Genomic DNA, 24,705 nt, shown 5'->3' on the forward strand with positions numbered 1-24,705 from the left:
TGTATCCTTGGACACTGGAGGTCATCCCAAAGGCCAACCCATGACAAATGGCTGACAGAAATTTACAAAACTGCTACCTACGAGCGATTCATCCATAAATTACAGGACAATATGGAAATCTTTTTAATCATGTTTGGGCATTGCTCCTTGTCAACTCAACTTCTGTAGTGTAACCAGTAAAGAGAGAGAGCGAGAGTCAGTCCATAGCTACACAGATATCAATACCTCCTGCCAATCAAGATAGCTACACACCCTCCTCCTCCCCTCCTATAGCAATGGGGGCTACTTTGGATTACAAAGAGAGACAAAACTATAATCAACTCATGGACCATTGCTGCGTCCCTCGCATATTACTCAGCTACAGCCCCGAATTATCACATGCTTTCAACTCACCTTCCCCCACCATGAAGGGAACCCACCAGAATAAGCATACGTTCTATAAAGGCAATAGCCTTTATAGAACGTATGCTTATCCTGGTGGGTATGACAAATGATCGTTCACACAAAAGTCTACATGGATTTACCCAAGAACCATAGAGAAGCATTGAAAGCAATACCTAAAATCAAGTGACATTGTTTTTTTTTCTTTAAATCTGTTTTTATTGGCATTTAGTAAACAGATACATAAGCATTTGTTGCATCTTTTCTGCAGTGTGTAGCGACATTAGGTTATGTGCCTCACTGGACATCAATATACATTTAATACAACAGTGAGGTATCAAAAGCTGTTTTCGACATAGTACTTTAACCTAAGGTTACTTATTGTACAGCATTTTCCCACAATTAATACATCTAGTATATATGCACATGGTACGGCGTTGGTTATGTTTAAATAGTCAATTCGATGCAGATAGATTGGTTAAGCTGTTCATGTGACAAGAACTGTGTACATGGGGTGTTGAACTTGGAGTAGGGTTGGAATGCTCACGCAGGTTGGAGTATGTAGAATGCTGTATTTATGCCTCCAAGGGCGCCCCTTAGTAATGCCATTGCCATAAGGTTATGATGTGCAAGAGCATCAAAGCAGAAATGTTTAGCTTGTGGCACATGATCTGTTGCAGAAACGTGGTCTATGAGTGAGGGTCGCGTGTGCGGTGTTGGCTGTTTAGGTCAGGTGTCTGAAGGGACTGAGTTGGCAGGTCTGTAGATTGCTGTAGCGTTGCCAGGATCGCATCCCAGTTTTCAGCTATAGGTACTTTCCTGAGACCCACTATTTCTTCCTGCTTGATCGCTATGCCTTTTACTCTGGCCCACGCAATGGTGGAACGTTTCCAAGCATGCACTTGTGGGGGATCTGACGCTTTCCATCTTTTTGTAATTAGTCGTTTGGCCGTGGCTATGCCCTAATATAAGAACTGGGAGGTGACCTTAGTATTGCGCGTCCTACGAAAGACATGCAGCAGATATGTTTGCCACTCAAAGGGGAGCTCTCTTTTCGTACAAGCATGGAGTGTATCTGCCACTTCTCTCCAGTAGGTGCTGAGGTTGGGACAGCCCCAGAGCATATGCACCAGGTCTGCATCAAGAGTCGCGCAGCGGGGACAGGCAGAGTCAGCTCGATGGAAGTATCTATTAATGTTAGCTGGTGTTAAGTATGCACGTTGCGTAATGAAGTATTGTATTTGCCTAAGTCGCATATTTCGTGGGATATGAGTCGGGCTGGCCAATATCTGTGTCCAGGTTTTGTCTGAGAGTTGGTGTCCCAGGTCATGCTCCCACTTGCGTCTGAGGGGATCTAGGTTGATTGCCGCATGATGACGTAGTGAAGCAGCAAACCAACGTACCAGGTGTCTGCCTCGTCCCATGACATGGAGATATTGGATAGTGAGGTGCATTTGTGTTTCAGTGCCTAGCTCTCCCCACTTCTCTGTAAGGGTGGCCACCAGTGAGCAATGTAGGAGGAATTGTCCTGTGGGAAGGTCCTCGCTTGCTGCTAGTGTCGCATAAGGAATCAGTGAGCCCTCATGATAGAGATCACCTAAGGTCCATATCCCAGCTTCGTGCCAATGATGCAAGTCAGCGGCTGTGCACACCGCCGGACCTCTGGGGGTGCCTTCCAAAGGGAGGGCAGGGGCGTAAGGTGTGGCATGTCTTGTTAGGTAGAGGCTCCGTCGATAACACCTATAGGCCACATTCAAATATAAGGATTCCGGGGGGGCGTGTGCGTGTACCAGGATAGAATTCCCATTGTTTTGTTAGAACCAAAACTCATCCAATCAGTGTGCAGCTCCAGAAGCACTTTTCCCTTGCAAGGCCACCATACCTCAGATTTCAAGCATGAGTGTAGTTAAAATCAGGAGAACGAGATGAATATCTAGAGGTGGTGAAGTCTCCAAGGGAGAAGGGAGTGGCACATGTGAATCTATGAAAGATATCAATACTTGAGAACCACAGTACACAGGTACGTAACTTGTTTTTTCTCTAGTGTTGAATTTTTCATAGATTCACATGCTTGAATCCAAGTAGTTAGCCGTAATAGTAAGAAATGAGGATGTGTGCAGAGACAACCAGTCAAAAATACAATAAGCATCAACAAAGACAATAAATCATTAAATATAAACGTATAACAATCTCATAATCCATAAAAAAGATTAGATCTCACCTCATTGAAAAAGATGATGAACAACAGCTTGACTTACTGCTGTGTCAGCTTTTGAAGTTGAGTTCAAACAGTAATGCTTGGTGAATGAATAGTACTTATAGAGCGCATGGCTACCATAGGCCTCCCAGCTCTAGAGACAAGCCGCCAGACAATCAAGCAATCAGACAATTCCGGAGAACAGCAGGGTCTTCAGTTGTTTGCGAAAAATTAGATGATTGGTCTCAAGTCGGATATGATCTGGGAGCTGGTGCCAGCCTTTAGCCGCAATGAGGGAAAAAAGACGTCCCCCACTTCGGGCTCGATGCACTCTGGGAATTATAGCTAGATGTTTTTTCTCAGAGCTTAGGGATCTGTTTGGGAGGTACGGGAGAATAATGGATCGAAGGACCGGCGGGGCCTTAGCTGAGAGTACCTTATGGACAATGCACAAGGCCTTAAACTGAATTCTCTCAGCCACCGGGAGCCAATGCAGGGATTTGATGTGAGATTTAGCCGATTCCTGCCTATGAACCTGCAGCAGCAGTCGGGCCGCACAGTTTTGAACTGTTTGTAATTTTTTGATGGTTGTGGATGGAGACCCTAAATAAAGCAGATTGGCATAATCAAGCCTCGAGAAAATCAGGGCTTGCACCAAAAGCTTCCTGGCAACAAAAGGCAAAAGTGGAAGAGCTTTCCTGATCATTTTCAGGATACCATAGCAGGTACCTGCCACCCTGCGTGCCTGTTCCTTAAAATTCAGGCTATGATCCAGCCACACCCGAGACTTTTTATTTGAGTTTTAGGGGAATATATGTCGTTACTACGCATTCCGTTGCAACGCATGCCTTTACCACGCATGCGTTACAACGGAATGTGTTTTCCACGCTTTCCCGTTACCCCGATTTTACCTTTACTCCGCTTTTTCTTTTTTGGGGGGGGAGACCCCCCCAAGCCCCCTTTCTTCTTTTTTTTCCCTTTTTCCACAGGTCTCCGCCGACACTGAAAACGGACTGATGCTTTTTTTCGGTTTAGGATGACGTTGTTCCGTGATGACGTTGCTTGCGTGGTGAAGATGGTCGTTGAAGCATTACGCGTTGTGAAGACGTTTACGAGGTAAGTGTATCGTTGTAAACGTATTGCGTAGAAAATGCTTCGTGGTAAAGGCTGTTTCCCGTTTTAGGGGCTGGTAGGACCCCTAAACATTGCGGCCAGAGAGTGTTGATGTCCATAGTACTAGTTTTACCCAAGAGCATCACCTCGGTTTTGGCCGCATTCAATTTTAGGAAGGAATTATCCATCCAAACGGAAATCCCCTCCAAGCAGCTGGCCAAGTTGCTCTTAGCATTATCCAAGCTATTAAGGGACACAATCAACTGAGTATCATCAGCATACATAAGGATGTTAACCCAAAAGGGTTTGACCACCTCGGCCAATGGGCGCAGATAGACATTAAAAAGTGTAGGGCTCAGTGAGGAGCCCTGCGGCACTCCACATCGTAGTGGCATTCTTTCAGAGCTAGTACTACCCTCAAAGACCGGAAAATACCTGTCTGTCAGGAAAGATTCCAGCCATTTAAGTATGATTCCTGACACCCCAACCTCTCTAAGTCTTGTGATCAGAAGTTGGTGGTTAACAGTGTCGAATGCCGCACTGAGATCAAGCAATATAATAGCCGCCACTGTCTACAATTTTCCTGGCTTCTTCGACCACAGCTAGCAAGGCTGTCTCTATGCCTTGTTGGGGTCTAAAACCCGTTTGGGAGGGGTGTAAACGTTCATTCCCCTCCAGAAATGTGGAGAGAACGTGATTAACATATTTTTCGCATATCTTTGCGATCCCTGGTAAGAGTGAAATTGGCCGATAATTGGCAAACACTTCAGAGTCCAAGGAAGGTTTCTTCAGTAATGCTCTGACCATAGCTCACTTCCATAAGGATGGCACAATTCCAGAGGACAGCGAACTGTTAATAAGCTCCAAAAAGGTTGGTGGGACAGAGTCAGAAACCCGATTGAAGGTCACAGGAGATGCTGCATCTCTTGGGGAGCCAGATTTCAGCTGCTCCATGTAGGTTTTCAGGGATTTTATATCCATATGAGGGATGGTCTCAATGAGGGGCTCCGAAAAACGGGGCTCTGCCTCTGCAGAGGTCATTACTGAGATCAAGAGAGGAGTAAAGGTGGAGTAGATGTCATCAATTTTCTTATGAAAAAATTGTGCCAGCCTTGTACACCGTCCTAAGACGTCCTCTGATGGCAGTGGGGGCGCAGGGGGTTTGATAAGGGATTTCATAATTTTAAAAATTTCCCTGGGGGAGTATGACGCGGAGATAATCTTTCCTCCTTAATACTCAGCTTGGGCGCTTTTAATTCCTGCTTTATAAACTTTGATAGCTTCTCTGTATTTAATTTTCTCCGCACTTGAAAAATCCCTCCTCCAACGTCTCTCCAGGCGTTTATATAGTTGTTTCTGTTCTCTGAGTTTGGGGGAATACCATGCTACACAGAGCCCATCTTTTTTCCTAGTCATCCAGCTTTCCAGGATAAGTATATCTAAGGATGATTCCAACCATCGATAAACTATGTGGTTATCCCGTTCAGGGTCATCCCCCAAAACCGGTCTGGAGTTGTCAAGGTCAGATGCCCAAGATTCAACAGAAAGTTTAGACCAGTTTCGGCACAATGTTTTTCTCTTTTCTCGTGGCTGGCTACCCTCCTGGTTTGTCCAAACGAAAGGGACCAGGTAATGGTCTGACCAAGGCAAGGGGGTATGCTTTCCCACCACAAGACTGTCAATGTTGGAAAAAAGTGGGTCGAGGAAGTGGCCTTTCTGATGGGTGGGGGCGAGCACTTTCAAAGTGAGTGTCAGAGCACCCAGATTGACTATGATTGCCTCAGCATCTGCAGAAGAGGATAAATCCAAGTGAATATTGTGGTCACACAAAACAGAAAAAAAAGAGCTAACCGCTTTAGCTAAAATATCCGGGAGCTCCCTAATAAAGAGGCCGGTTGGGCCCGGCGGGTGATAAATGACAGAAAAAGTGCATGTAGGTGAAAAGCCAAGTGAAAAAAGCGAACTTTCACAATCTGGGATCAGGCCAGGTGTAATCCGACAGTTGAATTTGTCTTTAAAAATAATAGCCAGGCCCCCTCCTCTGCTCCCTTCCCGGTCCTGTCTCTGAATCACATATCCAGGGGGGGGGGGGCTTGTACTACCGCTGAGTCAGATACACTTGAGAGCCAAGTTTCTGTAAGAAACAAGGCATCTAAATCATGTTCCTTAAGGAGCAGGCAGAGTTCTATGGTGTGTCTGGGTAGTGAGCGGCAGTTTAAAAGAGCCATCCTGAAAGTCGTTAAGAGTGGCAGGCATTTCTCCCCTGCGAGTGTACGCCAAGAGTCTAAATCAAAGCCGCACCGGGGACATTTATAACAGTCCTTAGCTAACCTCTGTGGGCAGTTATGGGGTGACATATCTCTAAACTGATATAAGGTGTAGGAAATTATTCCTCCTATTGAACGACCAAGAGTCCTGGCCCCTGGGCCCGGTCGAGCGCGGACGGGCGCAGACGGGCGCAGACGGGCTTGCCTTAGGTGCGCCTTTGGCGCGCCAGCGGCGCGCCACTGCGCGCGTCCGCCTCATCCACCTCTTATGAGGAGAGATGAACGTAGGGGTCCGCGCTGCTAGACTGCTACACCCGCTTGCAATGCGTGACTAATCGTCCCCCTGGGGCATTCAACTGAGCTCCTTCCCGCCTCCCGTGCAAATAAGCAATACAAGATTGAGTACAGTTTTAAAAACTCCCAACACAACTTAATTCCTTGGTTCACAGTAAATAGCAGCAAATTCAATAATTAATGGCAGCATAAAAACGTATTTTCGTTTTTAATCCCCCCAAATTGTTCCCCCAGAGCGTATTTCTTAGCAACACAAATCGTTCACCAGAGCAGCACAACCGATGCCTGCGCCTATCCGCTAATGATCGGAGAAGGCTGTATCTCGTAGCGCGGCCGCGTCATCCGCCTCTTTTGAGGAGAGATGAACGTAGGGGCCCGCGCTGCTAGACTGCTACACCCGCTTGCAATGCGTGACTAATCGTCCCCCCGGGGCATTCAACTGAGCTCCTTCCCGCCTCCCGTGCAAATAAGCAATACAAGATTGAGTACAGTTTTAAAAGCTCCCAACACAACTTAATTCCTTGGTTCAGAGTAAATAGCAGCAAATTCAATATTTAATGGCAGCATAAAAACTTATTTTCTTTTTTAAAACCCCCAATTTGTTCCCCCAGAGCGTATATCTTAGCAACACAAATCGTTCACCAGAGCAGCACAACCGATGCCTGCGCCGATCCGCTAATGATCGGAGAAGGCTGTATTTCGTAAATGTATGTACATTACACAAAGTCCTGCAATGCAACTATCTGATAAAGATACTCCAGCGAACAATGCTGTAGAAGCAGCCACACTTCTTACAGAGTGTGCCTTGCTGTGACAATAGGAACCGGCCACTGAAATCCAGTAAGCTATATTGCCCCTTGAAATAGCGTTATCTTACCTAGGAGGGGCAAAGGCTATGAACATCTGGTCTAACCTCCTGAAAGTCTTTGTTCTTTCTATGTACAATTTTAGACATCTTCTCTCTTCCAAAATATGTAAAGCTTTATTAGTCACGGTAGATGGGTCTTTAAAAATGTTCTCAAGACTATCGGCTCATTTAAATGAAAAGATGTTGGAACCTTTGGAATAAAGTGAGGATTTATCCTCAATATTGCTCTGTTATCTTTAAATTGTTAATAGGGATCCTTGATTGTAAAGGCTTAAATCTCACTAATTCTTCTGGCTGAAGTAAGCGCTAGTAAAAAAGCAATTTCCATTACAGATATTTAATTTCTGCTTTATGAATAGGTTCAAACTGACTTTTCATCAATTGCCATGTGATTGCTGTTTTGTTTAATCGGAAGCAAAACTCTGAAGAGGCTGTTTATTAACTCTTTTATCACTCTGTCAGACCAAAGGAAATCAGTATTTGTTCTTCTCCAGAATTTTGATATTGCTTCCAAATGGACTTTAAGTGAAGTATGCGCTAAACCTGATTGGGCTAGATGTTGTATATTAGGTAGAATTTGTTCTGGAGTAGATTGAAAAAAAGGTCGTTACATAAACACAAATGACAAACTGTAGTTCATTTTGGTTTATAGCATTTGTTTGTAGAGGTTGCCCTAGCTTGTTTCAGAATCTCTACTCATTCTTTAGCAATATTCAAAGAAGCAAACTCATTGTCGTGAGGAGCCATGCTGATTAATTGAGCAGCCCAATCATTGGTTGAACCACTTGTCCCTTGTCAAGAAGATGATGTTGGTCTGAATTGAATGTGTGCCTCCAGCTAGGAAAAGAAGTACTGTGAACCAATATTGTCTTGGTCACGCCGGATCTTTCAGAATCAAATGACTCTGTCCTGGTTTCATTTTGCGCAGGACTCAGGGACTAGAGGAAACAGTGGAAAAGCTTAGGTTAAAATTACTTACCAAGCAATTTAGCATGCATCCCCCCCCAGAGTGTTTTTGTGGGAACCTGCTTGTGAGCAATCTGCATTTTTTGTTCTGTGCTGTGGAAAACAGATCGAGAGTCGGGGTTCCCCAATCGCTGAAGATTTGCCCTAATTGTGACTGGCTGAATTCCCATTTGTGGCATTCTTTTGATGTTCTGCTTAGGGAATCTGCCAATTTGTTTTCTATCCCTGGATCATGTTCCACCCTCAAGGACATTTTGTGGAGAAGGACCCATTTCCAAATTTGCTGTGCTTGTATTGATAGCATTTTTGACTTTGTTCCACCATGCTTGTTGAGGTAAAACATGGTAGTGGTATTGTCTGTGTGTACCAGTATTTCCAAATTTGTTATTCTGGGAAGAGAATAGTGAAGTCCTGCAAACACTGCTTTCAACTCCAAAAGGTTGATGTGCATGCAGTCCTCCTATGGAGACCATTTGTCATGAATTTCTATGTCTTGCAAATGTGCTCCCCTTCTTCCAACAAAGCATTGGCCATCATTGTAAGGTGAGGACAAGAGTGAATGAAAGATTGGCCTGGGCAAATGTTGGCTTCTGTCTACAACCATACCATTGCTATCTTCATGGGCGATGTCATTTGAATGATGTCCTCTAAAGACCCCTGCGACTACACCCACTGAGAATACAGTTGTTCCTGTAGCTGTCTCATTTGTAGCCCACAGTATGGAATTAGTGGAATACACAAAGACATCATTCCTAGTATGGACTTGAACATCTATACAAGGCATCTAAATCATGTTCCTTAAGGAGCAGGCAGAGTTCTATGGTGTGTCTGGGTAGTGAGCGGCAGTTTAAAAGAGCCATCCTGAAAGTCGTTAAGAGTGGCAGGCATTTCTCCCCTGCGAGTGTACGCCAAGAGTCTAAATCAAAGCCGCACCGGGGACATTTATAACAGTCCTTAGCTAACCTCTGTGGGCAGTTATGGGGGTGACATATCTCTAAACTGATATAAGGTGTAGGAAATTATTCCTCCTATTGAACGACCAAGAGTCCTGGCCCCTGGGCCCGGTCGAGCGCGGACGGGCGCAGACGGGCGCAGACGGGCTTGCCTTAGGTGCGCCTTTGGCGCGCCAGCGGCGCGCCACTGCGCGCGTCCGCCTCATCCACCTCTTATGAGGAGAGATGAACGTAGGGGTCCGCGCTGCTAGACTGCTACACCCGCTTGCAATGCGTGACTAATCGTCCCCCTGGGGCATTCAACTGAGCTCCTTCCCGCCTCCCGTGCAAATAAGCAATACAAGATTGAGTACAGTTTTAAAAACTCCCAACACAACTTAATTCCTTGGTTCACAGTAAATAGCAGCAAATTCAATAATTAATGGCAGCATAAAAACGTATTTTCGTTTTTAATCCCCCCAAATTGTTCCCCCAGAGCGTATTTCTTAGCAACACAAATCGTTCACCAGAGCAGCACAACCGATGCCTGCGCCTATCCGCTAATGATCGGAGAAGGCTGTATCTCGTAGCGCGGCCGCGTCATCCGCCTCTTTTGAGGAGAGATGAACGTAGGGGCCCGCGCTGCTAGACTGCTACACCCGCTTGCAATGCGTGACTAATCGTCCCCCCGGGGCATTCAACTGAGCTCCTTCCCGCCTCCCGTGCAAATAAGCAATACAAGATTGAGTACAGTTTTAAAAGCTCCCAACACAACTTAATTCCTTGGTTCAGAGTAAATAGCAGCAAATTCAATATTTAATGGCAGCATAAAAACTTATTTTCTTTTTTAAAACCCCCAATTTGTTCCCCCAGAGCGTATATCTTAGCAACACAAATCGTTCACCAGAGCAGCACAACCGATGCCTGCGCCGATCCGCTAATGATCGGAGAAGGCTGTATTTCGTAAATGTATGTACATTACACAAAGTCCTGCAATGCAACTATCTGATAAAGATACTCCAGCGAACAATGCTGTAGAAGCAGCCACACTTCTTACAGAGTGTGCCTTGCTGTGACAATAGGAACCGGCCACTGAAATCCAGTAAGCTATATTGCCCCTTGAAATAGCGTTATCTTACCTAGGAGGGGCAAAGGCTATGAACATCTGGTCTAACCTCCTGAAAGTCTTTGTTCTTTCTATGTACAATTTTAGACATCTTCTCTCTTCCAAAATATGTAAAGCTTTATTAGTCACGGTAGATGGGTCTTTAAAAATGTTCTCAAGACTATCGGCTCATTTAAATGAAAAGATGTTGGAACCTTTGGAATAAAGTGAGGATTTATCCTCAATATTGCTCTGTTATCTTTAAATTGTTAATAGGGATCCTTGATTGTAAAGGCTTAAATCTCACTAATTCTTCTGGCTGAAGTAAGCGCTAGTAAAAAAGCAATTTCCATTACAGATATTTAATTTCTGCTTTATGAATAGGTTCAAACTGACTTTTCATCAATTGCCATGTGATTGCTGTTTTGTTTAATCGGAAGCAAAACTCTGAAGAGGCTGTTTATTAACTCTTTTATCACTCTGTCAGACCAAAGGAAATCAGTATTTGTTCTTCTCCAGAATTTTGATATTGCTTCCAAATGGACTTTAAGTGAAGTATGCGCTAAACCTGATTGGGCTAGATGTTGTATATTAGGTAGAATTTGTTCTGGAGTAGATTGAAAAAAAGGTCGTTACATAAACACAAATGACAAACTGTAGTTCATTTTGGTTTATAGCATTTGTTTGTAGAGGTTGCCCTAGCTTGTTTCAGAATCTCTACTCATTCTTTAGCAATATTCAAAGAAGCAAACTCATTGTCGTGAGGAGCCATGCTGATTAATTGAGCAGCCCAATCATTGGTTGAACCACTTGTCCCTTGTCAAGAAGATGATGTTGGTCTGAATTGAATGTGTGCCTCCAGCTAGGAAAAGAAGTACTGTGAACCAATATTGTCTTGGTCACGCCGGATCTTTCAGAATCAAATGACTCTGTCCTGGTTTCATTTTGCGCAGGACTCAGGGACTAGAGGAAACAGTGGAAAAGCTTAGGTTAAAATTACTTACCAAGCAATTTAGCATGCATCCCCCCCCAGAGTGTTTTTGTGGGAACCTGCTTGTGAGCAATCTGCATTTTTTGTTCTGTGCTGTGGAAAACAGATCGAGAGTCGGGGTTCCCCAATCGCTGAAGATTTGCCCTAATTGTGACTGGCTGAATTCCCATTTGTGGCATTCTTTTGATGTTCTGCTTAGGGAATCTGCCAATTTGTTTTCTATCCCTGGATCATGTTCCACCCTCAAGGACATTTTGTGGAGAAGGACCCATTTCCAAATTTGCTGTGCTTGTATTGATAGCATTTTTGACTTTGTTCCACCATGCTTGTTGAGGTAAAACATGGTAGTGGTATTGTCTGTGTGTACCAGTATTTCCAAATTTGTTATTCTGGGAAGAGAATAGTGAAGTCCTGCAAACACTGCTTTCAACTCCAAAAGGTTGATGTGCATGCAGTCCTCCTATGGAGACCATTTGTCATGAATTTCTATGTCTTGCAAATGTGCTCCCCTTCTTCCAACAAAGCATTGGCCATCATTGTAAGGTGAGGACAAGAGTGAATGAAAGATTGGCCTGGGCAAATGTTGGCTTCTGTCTACAACCATACCATTGCTATCTTCATGGGCGATGTCATTTGAATGATGTCCTCTAAAGACCCCTGCGACTAAACCCACTGAGAATACAGTTGTTCCTGTAGCTGTCTCATTTGTAGCCCACAGTATGGAATTAGTGGAATACACAAAGACATCATTCCTAGTATGGACTTGAACATCTATACAGAATTGAAAACTTTTCCTGAAAGGGATGAAACCAGATGTATCATACGATGTATCTTTTAGTTTCGTGGGGTGTCTATGTATTTAGGTTCACCCCCAGGAATGTAATCTATTTGGATGGAATCCAAGCAGACGTTTCCTTTTTTGAATGTAGCCCTAGTTCTTTGAAGAGGCTCATGCAAGCCACTGTAGATCTTTCTGCAGATCAGAAAGAAGGGCCCTTGATGAGACAGTTGTCTAAGTATGGGACTACCCGATGACCGCTTCTTCTTAGGGACTTTGCTATCAGAACCATACACTTGATGAAGGTTCTGGGAGCAGATGGAAATCCGAATGGGAGAACTTTGAACTGATAAAGGCATCCTACCACCCAAATATTTGCATTGTTTCACATGGATGGGGACATGAAAATAAGGATCTAGAAGATGTAGGGAAGTCTTAAAATCTCCCATGTTTCGAAGTTGTAAGATCTTCTGGAGCAAAAGCTTTTGAACAGTTGTTTGTTTATGAATGTGTTCAAAAGTCTTAGACCCATGACCTGTCTCCATTTCCCCGACATTTTCTTTCGGAGGAAGAAATTTGAATAGAATCCCTTGTTTCCATGGCTATATGAAACATCTTCTATAGATCCTTTGCAAATAAGAAGAGATACCTTCTGAAGTAGAACAGCTAGATGGTGATGTGACCTCTTACGCAGAGGAATCCTAGGAGCCTTTTGAACAAATTTCAGGGTGTGACCATGACGGATAATATCCAGAACCCATTTGTCTCATAAGATATTCTTCCATTGATCGTAGTAAACGGTCAAGTCTGTAAAATAATGTGTCAGTAGGTGTGAAGAGGTGACTGGTGCCTGAAAATTGTCACTGACATCTTGATGCTTTGTGTTCCGTTCCTCCCGCTGAAGCTCTCCTTTGTCTCTTACAGAATGCACCTAGTGGTGCTCTATATTGCTTCTGTACAGCATACTGCTGTTGAAATCCCTGTTGGAATGTAGGGTAAGGTTTGTTTGTACCTGTATGACTGAAATGAGCCTCTGGATGAGAACTGACCTCTTCTTCGATTCCCTCTAAAGCTCTGTAAATGGTATTGCTGTAACGATCCCAGCGAATGTGCCATGTCAGCCTTAATGCATTGTAGGGCATCATCCGCAAGCTTTTCAAGCAGATTTTCCCCATAAAAAGGCTTGTCCAGAATCTTAGCCTAAACCTCCTGACAGAAAGAGGTAGCTTTCAGCCAACCTTGTCGGCGTAACGCTGCAGCTCCAACCATTTGCCGAAAGGCTGCAGAAGCAACATCCCTAGCAAGGCCAATATTCTCGGAGGATGCCCTTTCTCATTGGTTGAATATTTCCGTAGCCTCTCAAGTTTTGTCTTCAGGTATGAACCCGAGGAAGGGTGCCATATCCTACCACATCTGCCTATCTCCTATAGTAGAGAATCTCTTCCCCACATTATCCAAACATCTCCCTTCTTTATCTGGTGGAGGCGAACAGGGAGTTGATGGATTTCTAGATCTTCTCTGGGCAGCCTGCAGCACCACTGAGTCCGGACGAGGATGACCAGTTAGACACAAAGGTGAATTTTCTGGCACTTTGTATTTTTTGTCAAGCCAAGACATAACAGCCGCCACTAAAGCTGGAGTTTACATCAACTTCAGACCTTCTTCCCAAATATGATTGACTATGGAAATGGACTTTACTGATTGTTAGATTTGGGGGTCTCTAGTTGGCACAGGTAGGTACTTGTGACAAATAGGGACCCTTGCCTCTAGTCAGGGTAAGGTGTTACACTCCTAAAATAACCCCTGCTCACCCCCTTGGTAGCTTGGCACGAGCAGACAGGCTTATCTCAGAGGCAGTGTGTAAAGCATTTGTGAACACGTACAGTAATCAAGTGACAACACTACAGATGGACACCACACAAGTTTTATATCAAAAATAAGTATTCTTGATATAGATTTAACACAAGACCATAAACAACAAAAATCCACAATACTGTTACTTAAAAATTGTAGAATTGGTTTAGTTCTCTTTAATCTTAAATGCGACACTTTGAGTCAATGTACCTTAAGATGCAACACGCAGAGCAACGAAAGTCTTACAGGGAAGGTGATGCGGTAGGTCCTTACACGCAAAGGCGGTGATGCGTTGAAGATCTGGTGCAAAAAAACAAAGATGGCGTCTTCTTGTTGATGCGACACGCTTCTCTGATGTTGCGAGATGTCTCGGCTCGATGCGTCAGCTGCAGCAGCGACACCCTTGTCCAGTGATGCGACAACAGCGGCTTTGGCGGCGACACTCTTCTCCAATGATGTGAGACGCTTCCGCTCGATGCAACAGTTGCAGCGGCGACCCTTGTTCAGTGATGCGACGACAGCGGTGGCAGCACGCTTTTCCGTGGATGCGAGGTGCTCCTTGTGATGCGGTGCAATGCGACAGCTCCAGCGGCGACACTCTTGGTCAGTGATGCGACGGTGACACGCTTCTTCGGTGTTGCGAGACGCTTCTCGTGATGCGGTGCAATGCGACAGCTACAACGACACCCTTGTTCAGTGATGCAGCGGCTGCGACACGCTTCTTCGTTGTTGCGGGACGCTTCTCATGATGCGGTGCAATACAACAGCTACAGCGGCGACACCCTTGTTCAGTGATGCTGCGACGGCGACACGCTTCTTGTTGAGTCGCGCTTCCAGCTCCTTTCGAGACACAGTCTCTCAGAAGGCCCAAATACAGCTACAGGCACTTCCAAAGAACTTTTGGGGAGCTGGTGGTTGAAGTCTGTTGTCCCTGAGACTTCGGCAGGAGGCAAGCTCTTCTCCAAGCCCTTGGAGATCCTTTACAAGTTGAATAAAGTGCACACAAAGTCTTTTCTCCTTTCTTTGGCAGTCAGGCAACCACTGCAGGCCAATCCCCCAAGCAGCACTTCAGCTTAGGGATAGTCTCTCCTCAGTTTCTTCTGGTTCTTCTCCTCAGCAAAGGTTTCTTCTTGTTGTCCAAAAGTGATCTAAAGTTCTTGGGTTTGGGTCCCAATATTTATACCCAGTTTCTCTTTGTTCTCTGAAGGCAGAGAGGCCTTTGCCTAGTCCAAACCAGTTCTGGTCAGTCCTGGAGCACTTTGTTGACAAGGTTCCTTCTTTCCTTTCAGAGTGCAGGGCAGAGACATCAGACGCACCACAGGAGGTGGAGCCAGCATTGTGGAAGGAAGGCACAGCCCTATTGAGGTCCCAGGTGCAACTCCTCCCACCCATCTAGATGCAGATCTCTCTATTCAGCCCTGTGCTGACTCACCCTGTCTCCTGGAACCCCCCAGCCCCTGTCACTCAAACTCCAGACAAGGGATACACAGCATAGCAGAGGCAGGTTTGGATGGTTAGGCAAGAAAATACCTACTTTCTAAAAGTGGTATTTTCAAACACAGAATATTAAAACCAACTTCACTAAAAGATGTATTTTATCGTTCTGAGTTCAGGCATACTAAATTCGAATTTCTACCATGTTCCCTGAGTCAGTTAGGATTATAGGATGTAATAATCAAACTGCCCATTCTGGCCTATGGAGAACAGGTAGCCTTGCAATTGTGAAAAACGAAAATGGCTGCAATTCACTATTAGAACATACCACACACACCAGGGCATGTCCTACCTTATACTTACAATGCACCCTGCCCTTGGGCCTACCATAGGGGTGTCTGATATGAAGAAAATGGAAGGTTTAGGGACTGGCAAGTAGGTGCACTTGCCCAGTCAGCATGACAGTACCAGACTGCACGCAGGCTCTGCAATGGCAAAGCCTTAGACACACTTTTACAGGCTGCTTCTGTGACCGATTGTTCCGGAGTGATCTCACCCTCTTCAGGTTGTTCTTCACCATCACTTTGTATATAATCATCTTAAATCGTGATTGGTGGCAAAACTCTAGTATCTGAGCAAGGCTGATCACTTTTCTGGTTTTGTTTCTGCCACTGCTGCACTTTTCAAATTCTACTCATCGCTCTTCTATCTATGAATTGTTGTTGCTATTATTTACATATTTCATTTAATCTTTCTTGCCTTTATTGACTTACAGTTAGTTTGCTATCATTTCTAACTTAATTTTATGCATCACTCTTTAATACTGGCATTGTCTGATCATCATTTGGCGTCATATGGTAGGGTAGATGATTGCTTAACAATCTCTTTGAAATCTACACTCAGTTTCTCCTGATCATCTTCCCTAGTTTTACATGTGCTTCTTCTGGTTGCGCTCTTTTGGGCTGCTGGCTTTCTGTCTGTGGAGTGCCAAGCCCACTGGAGTTTGTGTCTCCTACATTAATAATCTCTTAAAAGAAGCGATGGAATATGTGCATTCAATTACTTTTCTTTATTTGCTTCCCTATAAATATGTGCTATGTTTACATGTCTGCATGAATTATTCTTTTTGCCTATCATAGTTTAACGCCCTGTGTAATTGTCATGTATATTTTGTCCAGTGCTTTCGAGCTTCGAAATAAGTTGTGTATAAATTCAATAGATTCAAGTTTATCAAGCCAAATTATTATAACCATTGTTATAGTTGGTATTGCCATTTTATTATTGGTATTATTATTTTAAGCAGTGAGTGATTGTCAGTACACACTTAAAGCCATACCCAAGATTTGACAAACGGCAGATTGGTTTCAGGACGATAATTGGAGAGTTCATAACTGTGTAGATTGTTTTCTTTTATCAGCAGAGGAGATGCGTGGCCAGTTGTTTGTAAGTCGGTAGGTAAGGAAAAAACATTGAAGGTTTTAAGGATGCGTGTAAGAGAGCAGTATCATGAGAAAATAGGTATTAGCTATGGTGCTGTATGAGCTAGTCAATGGTGAATTGATATCCTCCCATATCAGTGATTCCAAATGTTTTAAGTGCTAAACGCTCATGTGGAAGTGTGTCTTCAAAAACAAATCTGAGTCACCGAAAGAGCACATTGTCATATTTTTTTAATAAAGAACTTGTATTTTTCCTGCATCGTTAATATCTTTAATTTACATTTGATAGAGATGACTCTGCAAGTTGTGACATCTGTTTTAATGAATACCTGTTTTATGTGCTTTGCTTATGGGGTTGTTCTAAAGCACCTTTAACAAAAAGGCAGTCAATACTTACATTGCTTGTGTGTTCCTTTGACGGACTAAACACAAACTGACCTTGTGTAATCGTTTTATGTTTCTTTTAACAGGGTAGCACGTTAAGGAAACGGAAGATGTATGAAGAATTCCTAAGCAAAGTCTCCATTTTAGGTTAGTTTGCTTCTTCTATCTTCAATGCTGGGGTTTGTTCATACTGCACCAAAAACTTGTAAAGATCTCTCTATCTAAACACTTGTAGCTAAAACAGGTTATTCCTTGAAGAGCATTCCAAATAAGAGTAATTGTCAAAGAACATCAGAATGAGTGGTGTTAAGTCTAGAAAATCACTAGATGTGTGCATCTGTGTGTGTTACAGAAAAGCAAAAGCTTCTCCGAAATTAACGCTGGGATTGGGAGTGAATGCAGTTATTGCAGCGAAAATCTTTAAACACATCTTACAAATATAGAACACATTTGGGAGAAGCTATGCTTTGTTTTGGTGGTTTGATCCTAGTTTTGTGTAGACAGGTAAAATGGTTCTAAATGGATTTTACATGCAAAATTTTCATTACCGACAAAAATAAACAAGGCTTCACATGAAAACAACTCAGCCTGAATACATCTTTTTGTGGATTGGTGTAATTGCTCAGCTCATGTTTTAGTTATTTGGAAATCTATTGAACAGGCTTGAAAGTATTAATCCTCTGTATAACTATTTTATTAGGTTTCTGAACATGTTCATAAGCTTCTGTTTTGGAGTAAAAGTGGTAAATTCATTGGATGTGGAGAATTCGCCAACTTACAGATCTAACTTGAAAAACAAACCTTGTTTGACACGAAGGAAAGAGATTTTCCCTCTCTGACAGACCTCATCTGTGTGCTGCCTTAGTTCCTCAGATGCAGTTGAATATTATCTAGTTCGGCATCAGCAGAAGAAATGATGGCACTTATGCACAAAGTAACCCCTGTATGGTTTGCCTAGGTCTGTGGGACGACGTTGGCGTTCTAGTGGCTTATGTTGCCTAGATACGTTTCCATTGGTGGTAGACTTCTATTAGCGTGGTCGAGGATGTTGTGCTAAAGGTTCAGAAGAAGGAGTATGGTGGTATGGAGGATCAGAGATGCCAGATGGATTAAGGGCAGGATATCAGTCTTTCAATCTTCCCTCTTGCTCCTGCTATACAAGGTCAGCACCATTTTCCTGTGATGCTGGGTGTGGTTAGGGCTATCTTAGTTTCTAGGCATTTGTCTTCATTGTTTGTGCTGCCAGAGCTTTTCTTTCCAAGATGGTGTTCAACCTTTTTCCTGTGAATTCATTTTCTGTTCTTTTCATGTTCAATAGAGCTTGGAGCTTAATAGGATACATTGCAGCACTTTAAATTCCTCTGTTTTTCATAACACTTTATGCCCACCATTTTTACCTTCTGATATTTGCTCCTTTTTCCCTATTGGATGCTTCAGCCTAGAAGATTATGCTAGATACTTTCCCTACTCTGCCTCAGGATAGTTTTGGTGCCTTTCTTCCCAGTTCTTTTAAAGCTCTTTTAAAGGACCCAATTAAGGAGAAAACTGCCAACTTTCATATGTTGTTAAGTGCAGGGTTGCACTGTGGCTACTGGGATGAGTTACCATTTCTTTGGGCATTGATGAAGGAAATAAGGATTCTTGACTGTCCAGTTTTTAATTTGCTTTCTATTGAATTTGATATTTGATATGCATGTCCTTTGTTCAAAAGATGTGTTTGGACAACAATATTATCTTGACGTTTATTGAGCTTTAAATGGGCTAGCATTACATTACCCTTTTAAGTGCATTTTTCGGCCAATGGCCGGCACGGGGAAGTAAATGGAGGCCCCTCTGCTGTGTTGCACCAGAGGTCGTTTTTTATTTATTTTTTTAACATCAGGCTGCTTGAGAAGAACTTCCCAAGCAGTCTGAATTAAAACATTTTTTTAACTGCAATGACGATCAACGCACAGGGCACGCTGATGTCATTACAGTAAAAGGGAAAGTAAAACTAGCTGATGGGCTCCTTTTACTTTCACTGAGTCAGTGCTCTGGGCATATTCCAGCCCCGAGCACTGATTCTCATGGGAGAGGTATCGTCTGAAAGGGGAGAATGTCCCCTTTTTAATGGTACTCCTCCTGTGGATCCACCCACTAGACACTGGGCATGGGTGAGCGGTCTTTTGGGTATGGGCTTTTGTTCCCACTTGCCAATTAATATATTTTAGTCTCTCTACCCACTTGGGGGGAGGATTTTTTTGTTCCAGAAAATATAGAGGTGGAGCCTGCCCAGCAAGGGCATTGCCATGCCCCCACCCCAAATAAATGGGGCAACTGTTTTTCTGCTCCCCCATGGGGCAGTTTGGGAAAATTACTCCCGATTAGTCCCATCGATGGGCATAAAGCCCACTAGGCCAGGGATTTAACTTTTTTAATAAATGTGTGGGCTGCCCAGCATGGCTATGCTCCCACCCTAAATAAATGAGGCAGGAGTCTTTCTGCACCCACTGGGGGGCAGATTGGGGTAATTACCCCTGATCTGCCCCTGCGATCCCCTGACACAGTGGGCTTTCCCTGCACTGGCTGGACAGACCGGGCGACCGGCGGTGATCTCAGGGGGGAGTCTGGCGACTACTGGCCCTTGGCAGGGCTGACAGCGTCCCCGCAGAGGCCCGGCCTGTGAGCAGCGGCCCTCTGGCTTGCGGGTCTGCGGATGGGCGCGAACCTGCATTCCTCCCTGCCCAACCCACGCCATCTTCTTGCTGGACTCCTGTGATGCCGACGTTCTGTGTAGGTGAGGTGTAGGGGTGGGGGCGACCCTGCGCACTGTGGCCCTGATAGACTGACCCGCTTGGACTGGGCCCTACGTACCTTTCCTGGAAACTGCTCCTCGCTAGCTGCACGTGTCGCCAGCGCCTTGGAACTGCCTGAGGCTTACCCCAGCGGCGTCCTAGACCCTCCTGTGGACCGCTCTTAGCGCACCTGGGTGTTCTGCAGACCCTGAGAGCGAGGGGCCTTCAGTGACTGCACCTTCCGTTGTTGGTGGGCCCTTCGCGTGCCCTGCTTCCCCCGGGGCTAGACTTTTCTGGACTGGCACGCAGCCACCATGTTGCTGGATCTCTCTTTCGTTGGGCCCTCGGCTCAGGTGGGTGAGGCCTGGACTAAGGGCTCTTTCCGCTAGCGTCCATCATGCAGGGGACGATACTCTCTGCACCTTCTCCTCTCCTGGAGGTCAGCGCTGGCCGACTGTGGATAATTCTTTCACCCCTCATCACCTAGTGTCCCCAGCACTGCTGCCTGTCTTGCTGCCTTGAACACTGTGGCGCGACATTGGTTCTTGACTCCCGAATAACTTCTCTACAACCAGCTTGCAGCGTGGCCCACGGTGGCTCCGACCTCTACAACTTGGCTATACAGCGATTGGCTTCCCTGGTGACAAGACCTCTGCGGCATTATCAACTTCTGCAACATTGCTAGTACACCCTCTTCCCTCATAGCCTGCGGATCACTACCTGCAGTGCCTTTTGTGACAGCTTGCGCCCTACCACCGAGGGCTTCAGGTACCCTTGGTTGACCCCCAACGTCCCCCCGCCCGACTCTGCCACCTTATCAGGGACCGGAGAGTGCTCGGCCTCGAGGGGAGATGACGCGCACTAAAACGGGAAAGGACTCTGCGGCACCCCAGAAGGATAACCCGGTTGCTGCACTCTGGAACAAACCGGGCCCTGCTGCTCCTGGCGTCATCAACTGGAGAAGATTCGGCGCCAGTTACGCAGTCTTTCATGGCCATCTTCATGCTGAAGCTCAAGTCCGAAATAGGCTCCTTGCGCTCAGAGGTCCATTCTTGTGTCCGGGAACTCAGAAAATAGGTCACTGACCTTGGAGAGGGAGTGGATGGCCTCGAAAAAACACAGTGGACGCCCGAACGGAGGACCAAGAGCATCTCTGGCAGCGACTGGCCACCCTAGAAGAGCAGCATATTGATCTACAATTAAAGCAGGAAGATTTGGAAAACCGGAGCCTCCGCAACAATCTCCATATTAGGGGGATTCCGGTGGGAGCCGAGGGGTCAGACATAATGACATTTGTTGTGAAGCTACTACATGAAATCTGGGGCTATGACGATGCCTCCCCACCGGCCTTGGACCGGGCACACGAGTCTCGGGCCCTTCCAACCAAATAGGCCTTATTCCTGACATCCTGACCCGGGTCCACTTTTTTACTGAGAAGGAGGCAATTCTCAAAGCGGTGCGCTCCAAACCGGAGCTCACTTATAAAGGTGCCACCATACAGATTTTCCAAGACCTTGCTCTCACCACGCTGCGCAGACGCCGAGACTGCAAACCAGTAACAGACAAGCTGTGGAGTCTGAACATCCAGTATCAATGGGGCCACCCTTTCGCGCTCATTTTTCAGTGGGAGTCCAAACGCCGGATGGTGAGATCCTTCCAGGACGCGGCACAACTTCTGCACCTCTCCCTCACGCCGCCACCAAGCCCAACAAGCCGTCCCTTCCATGGCCAGGAGCCTGCAAAGCTGTCTTGGTCCAAAGTACATCGCTTCAGGAGAACCTCTCACCCAGGGGAGCAATCTGCCTCCCAAGCTAAACAGGACATCATCCAGCACATCCGCTTCATGGAAGAGAGCCTTTCTCCAGTTAGCTCTCGCCCTTCCACACCCTGAAAGAACGGATACACATTTCTACCTGTTCCCTCTGACGCTTATACCTGATACCTGGAAATGATGAGGCGGTGTCCCGCTCTGTGACTGGTGATCTCCCAGCTCCACCAGCAGGGTCGCCTTCCTTACTGTCACGCCCTAAGCTTTGAGGATTCACCCCCCTGCTCCTGGGAGAGTGACTTCTCCGGGATGATCTTTTTTTTTGGGCCGCGAATATCCCTGGACTGGAACAGGACACTGTGGCCCTGTTGGCCAATGTTGTATTTTTTTATATTTTGATCTATTACTCTTTTCTCTTCCTTTCCCCCTCTTTCTTCTCTATCTCTCTCTATGGCGGGTGGGGGTACCCCCCACGACGTTCCCCCCCCTCTCAAGGGGAGCGGCATCCTTCTACCCCTCCCTCCTATTACAACACCCTGCTCCTTACAATGGCGTAACAGATTGCCCCAGGCCCTGACACAACCATGGCTACGGTCCCTTGCCTGAAGATCCTGTCCCTTAATGTTAAGGGACTTCACTTCCCCAACAATTGACACCAGATATGGCGCTACCTCTTGCAGCAAAATCTGGATATCATCTCCTACAGAAGACTCACCTAATAAGAATGATACCCCTCGAATGGCTCACCCTCGCTATCCTGTTCAATTCTGGGCTACAGCCCCCTCTAAAACGGCTGGAGTGGTGATACTCTGTAGACCTGGCATCAGACAGGGGGAATCCAAAATATTTCGTAGTCAAGAGGGTCGCTTTGTCAGGGTGGGGGGTCAAGATCGGACACCACTCCTTTACATTGTGCAATATTTATACACCTAACCAGGCGCAGGACCCATATCTCCGGGCACTCCTGCGGGAGCATATACCACAGGTGGATCCTTCCCTAATCATAGGGGGAGACATTAACATGGTATGGGATGCCGCAATGCATCGCAGCGACGCCTCTTATCACGGGACAGGGACTATGTCCTCGGCCCTCAAGAGGCAGCTATCGGATCTTGGCCTGCTAGATTCCTGGCGTACGCGATTACTCTTACTACTCACATGTGCACCGCTCATATTCGTGTATCGACCACATTTTTATCTCCCATGCCCTGATCAGCCAGTCGTTCTCGGCCATCATGTCCAGCATTTCTGATGGATACATCTGCCAGTGGATTCCTCACCTTGTGAATATCCCCTGCGCCAGCATTCCACAGAACGTTTTTCCCCAACTCTCTACGCCGACGTGGACGACGTCATAATGCATCGGCTCCGCTCGCGACTCCGTATGACGTCACCGGAGCCATAAGAGAGCCACGTCGGCGTGATGACGTCAGTTCCCTTTTTTCCGCGCCGTCGACGCGCAACGGTTTTTCCAGCACTCTTCTGCTACTTTGTAGTCGTTTGGTGTTACTGTTGGAAAAAAATTGTCATGTCTTCGACAAGGAAGTCGGGTTTTAAACCCTGTAGGGAATGTGGGGGCCACATGTCTATGACAGACCCCCATGATGATTGTTTGTGGTGCCTTTCATCCGACCACGACGTGGAAGATTGTTCCAGCTGCAGGAGGATGAATCCCAAGGCGTTGAAAGAAAGGGAGGCGAAGCTCTTCATGGCCAAGGCCAAAAAGGAGAAGAGAGGTAGGAAGAAGGAGAGATCGAGGCCGGAGTCGTCGACTTCACATTCTTCGAAGTCGAAGAAACACCATAAGAAGAGGAAGCATTCCTCTCGGCGCCGGTCTTCGAAGAGCAAGGCGTCGAGATCGACTTCGCCTCGACGCTGAAGTAAGGATATATCTCCTTCTAAGTCTCCTGGGGGATCTCCTTCTCCGAAGCGGGCTCCAGCACAGTCCCCGGCGCAGTCCCCGGCGCAGTCACCGGCGCCGTCACCGGTTCCAGTGGAGTCTTCGGCTTCTGAGGCTGAGCAAGAGCAAGGAGAAGAGCCTTCTTTAGAGCCTGATGAGCCTGCGGCGCCTGTGGAGGATACTGCGGGGCCGGTACCAGGTACTCCGCAGACGGATTCGGGACCAGGCCATTATCCACAGTTTCCGGCTCCGGGTATGGATTTGTCTCATTTTTTGAATACGATGTATGGAATCTTCCAACGGGCTGCCTTCCCATCCGGTGCACCTATTGGTCCCGTGGGTCCTATGGCTAATACTCTGGGAGTGCCGCAGCATTACGCTCAAGCCCCGTTTATGCCCTTCCTGCCGATGGCGCCTTCGTGGCAGTTTCCGGCGCCGACTGGGGATCCATCTCGGCTTCGAATGGATCGACCTTCTTCGGAGCCTTCCTCGACGCCGTTGCCGTCTACCTCGGCGCCGCGTCCGACTCCGGCGCCCCGGCCTCGACACCTCTGGCTCCACCGACTCCGTGTACGGCGCCGGCGATGCCGGTTCCACGGATCCGCTCAAGAAGAGAGGCCCAAAGGGTCTTGGATGAAGAACGATATAGAGTGGAGGTGGAGGAAGGTGAGGTTGACACATCCTCTGATGAGTTTGAGGGGATTCAGGAGGCTGGTGGCCTGGACACGACTCCGGAGTGGGAGCATTCTTCAACTAGGTCCTCTCCGCCGCAGGAACTGGGTCCCTATCATATGGTGATAAAAAAGGCCGGAGAGCTGTTGGATTTGCAGTTGCCCTCTGCGGAGTATAAGCCTAACCTTTTGACGGAGGTGTTACACTCGCCTTCCTCGACAAGTGAGCCTTTGCTGCCTTTCAATGAGGCTATTTTGGAGCCAATTGTGGAAGTCTGGCGTAAGCCGTTATCTTCACCAGCGGTCTCTAGGCAGGTGGCGAGAAGATATAGGGTGGCTCCTGGGGATCCAGATTTTCTATCTTCGCACCCTTCGCCAGAAAGTCTAGTGGTGCAGGCGTCATGCTCGAAGCATGCTTCAGGGGCATTCCCTCAGACTCCTGTGGACAGGGAGTGCAAAAAGGTTGATCAAGCCGCTAAGAAAACCTTTTCATCTGGGAGCATGGCGCTTAAGTCCACTAATGCCACGTGCTTGCTAGGGCGCTATGTTCATGCTTTGATGGACTCGCTGAAATCTTTAGCCCCTAAGC

General features: G+C 46.3%; 1 protein-coding gene across 2 annotated transcripts in view; it reads left to right on the top strand.

Moving 5' to 3' along the window:
- PRKAR1B (protein kinase cAMP-dependent type I regulatory subunit beta) overlaps positions 1 to 24,705 on the top strand; it is a 679,190-nt gene that overhangs the window by 487,104 nt on the left and 167,381 nt on the right. For both annotated transcript variants that reach the window (XM_085629322.1, XM_085629323.1), the window contains exon 8: positions 17,090 to 17,150. In XM_085629322.1, the coding sequence (XP_085485448.1) occupies positions 17,090 to 17,150 (61 nt within the window). The remainder of the gene's footprint in view (positions 1 to 17,089; positions 17,151 to 24,705) is intronic.

The sequence above is a fragment of the Triturus cristatus genome, chromosome 10 (assembly GCF_964204655.1).
Source record: "Triturus cristatus chromosome 10, aTriCri1.1, whole genome shotgun sequence".
In the NCBI taxonomy this organism is placed as follows: Eukaryota; Metazoa; Chordata; class Amphibia; order Caudata; family Salamandridae; genus Triturus; species Triturus cristatus.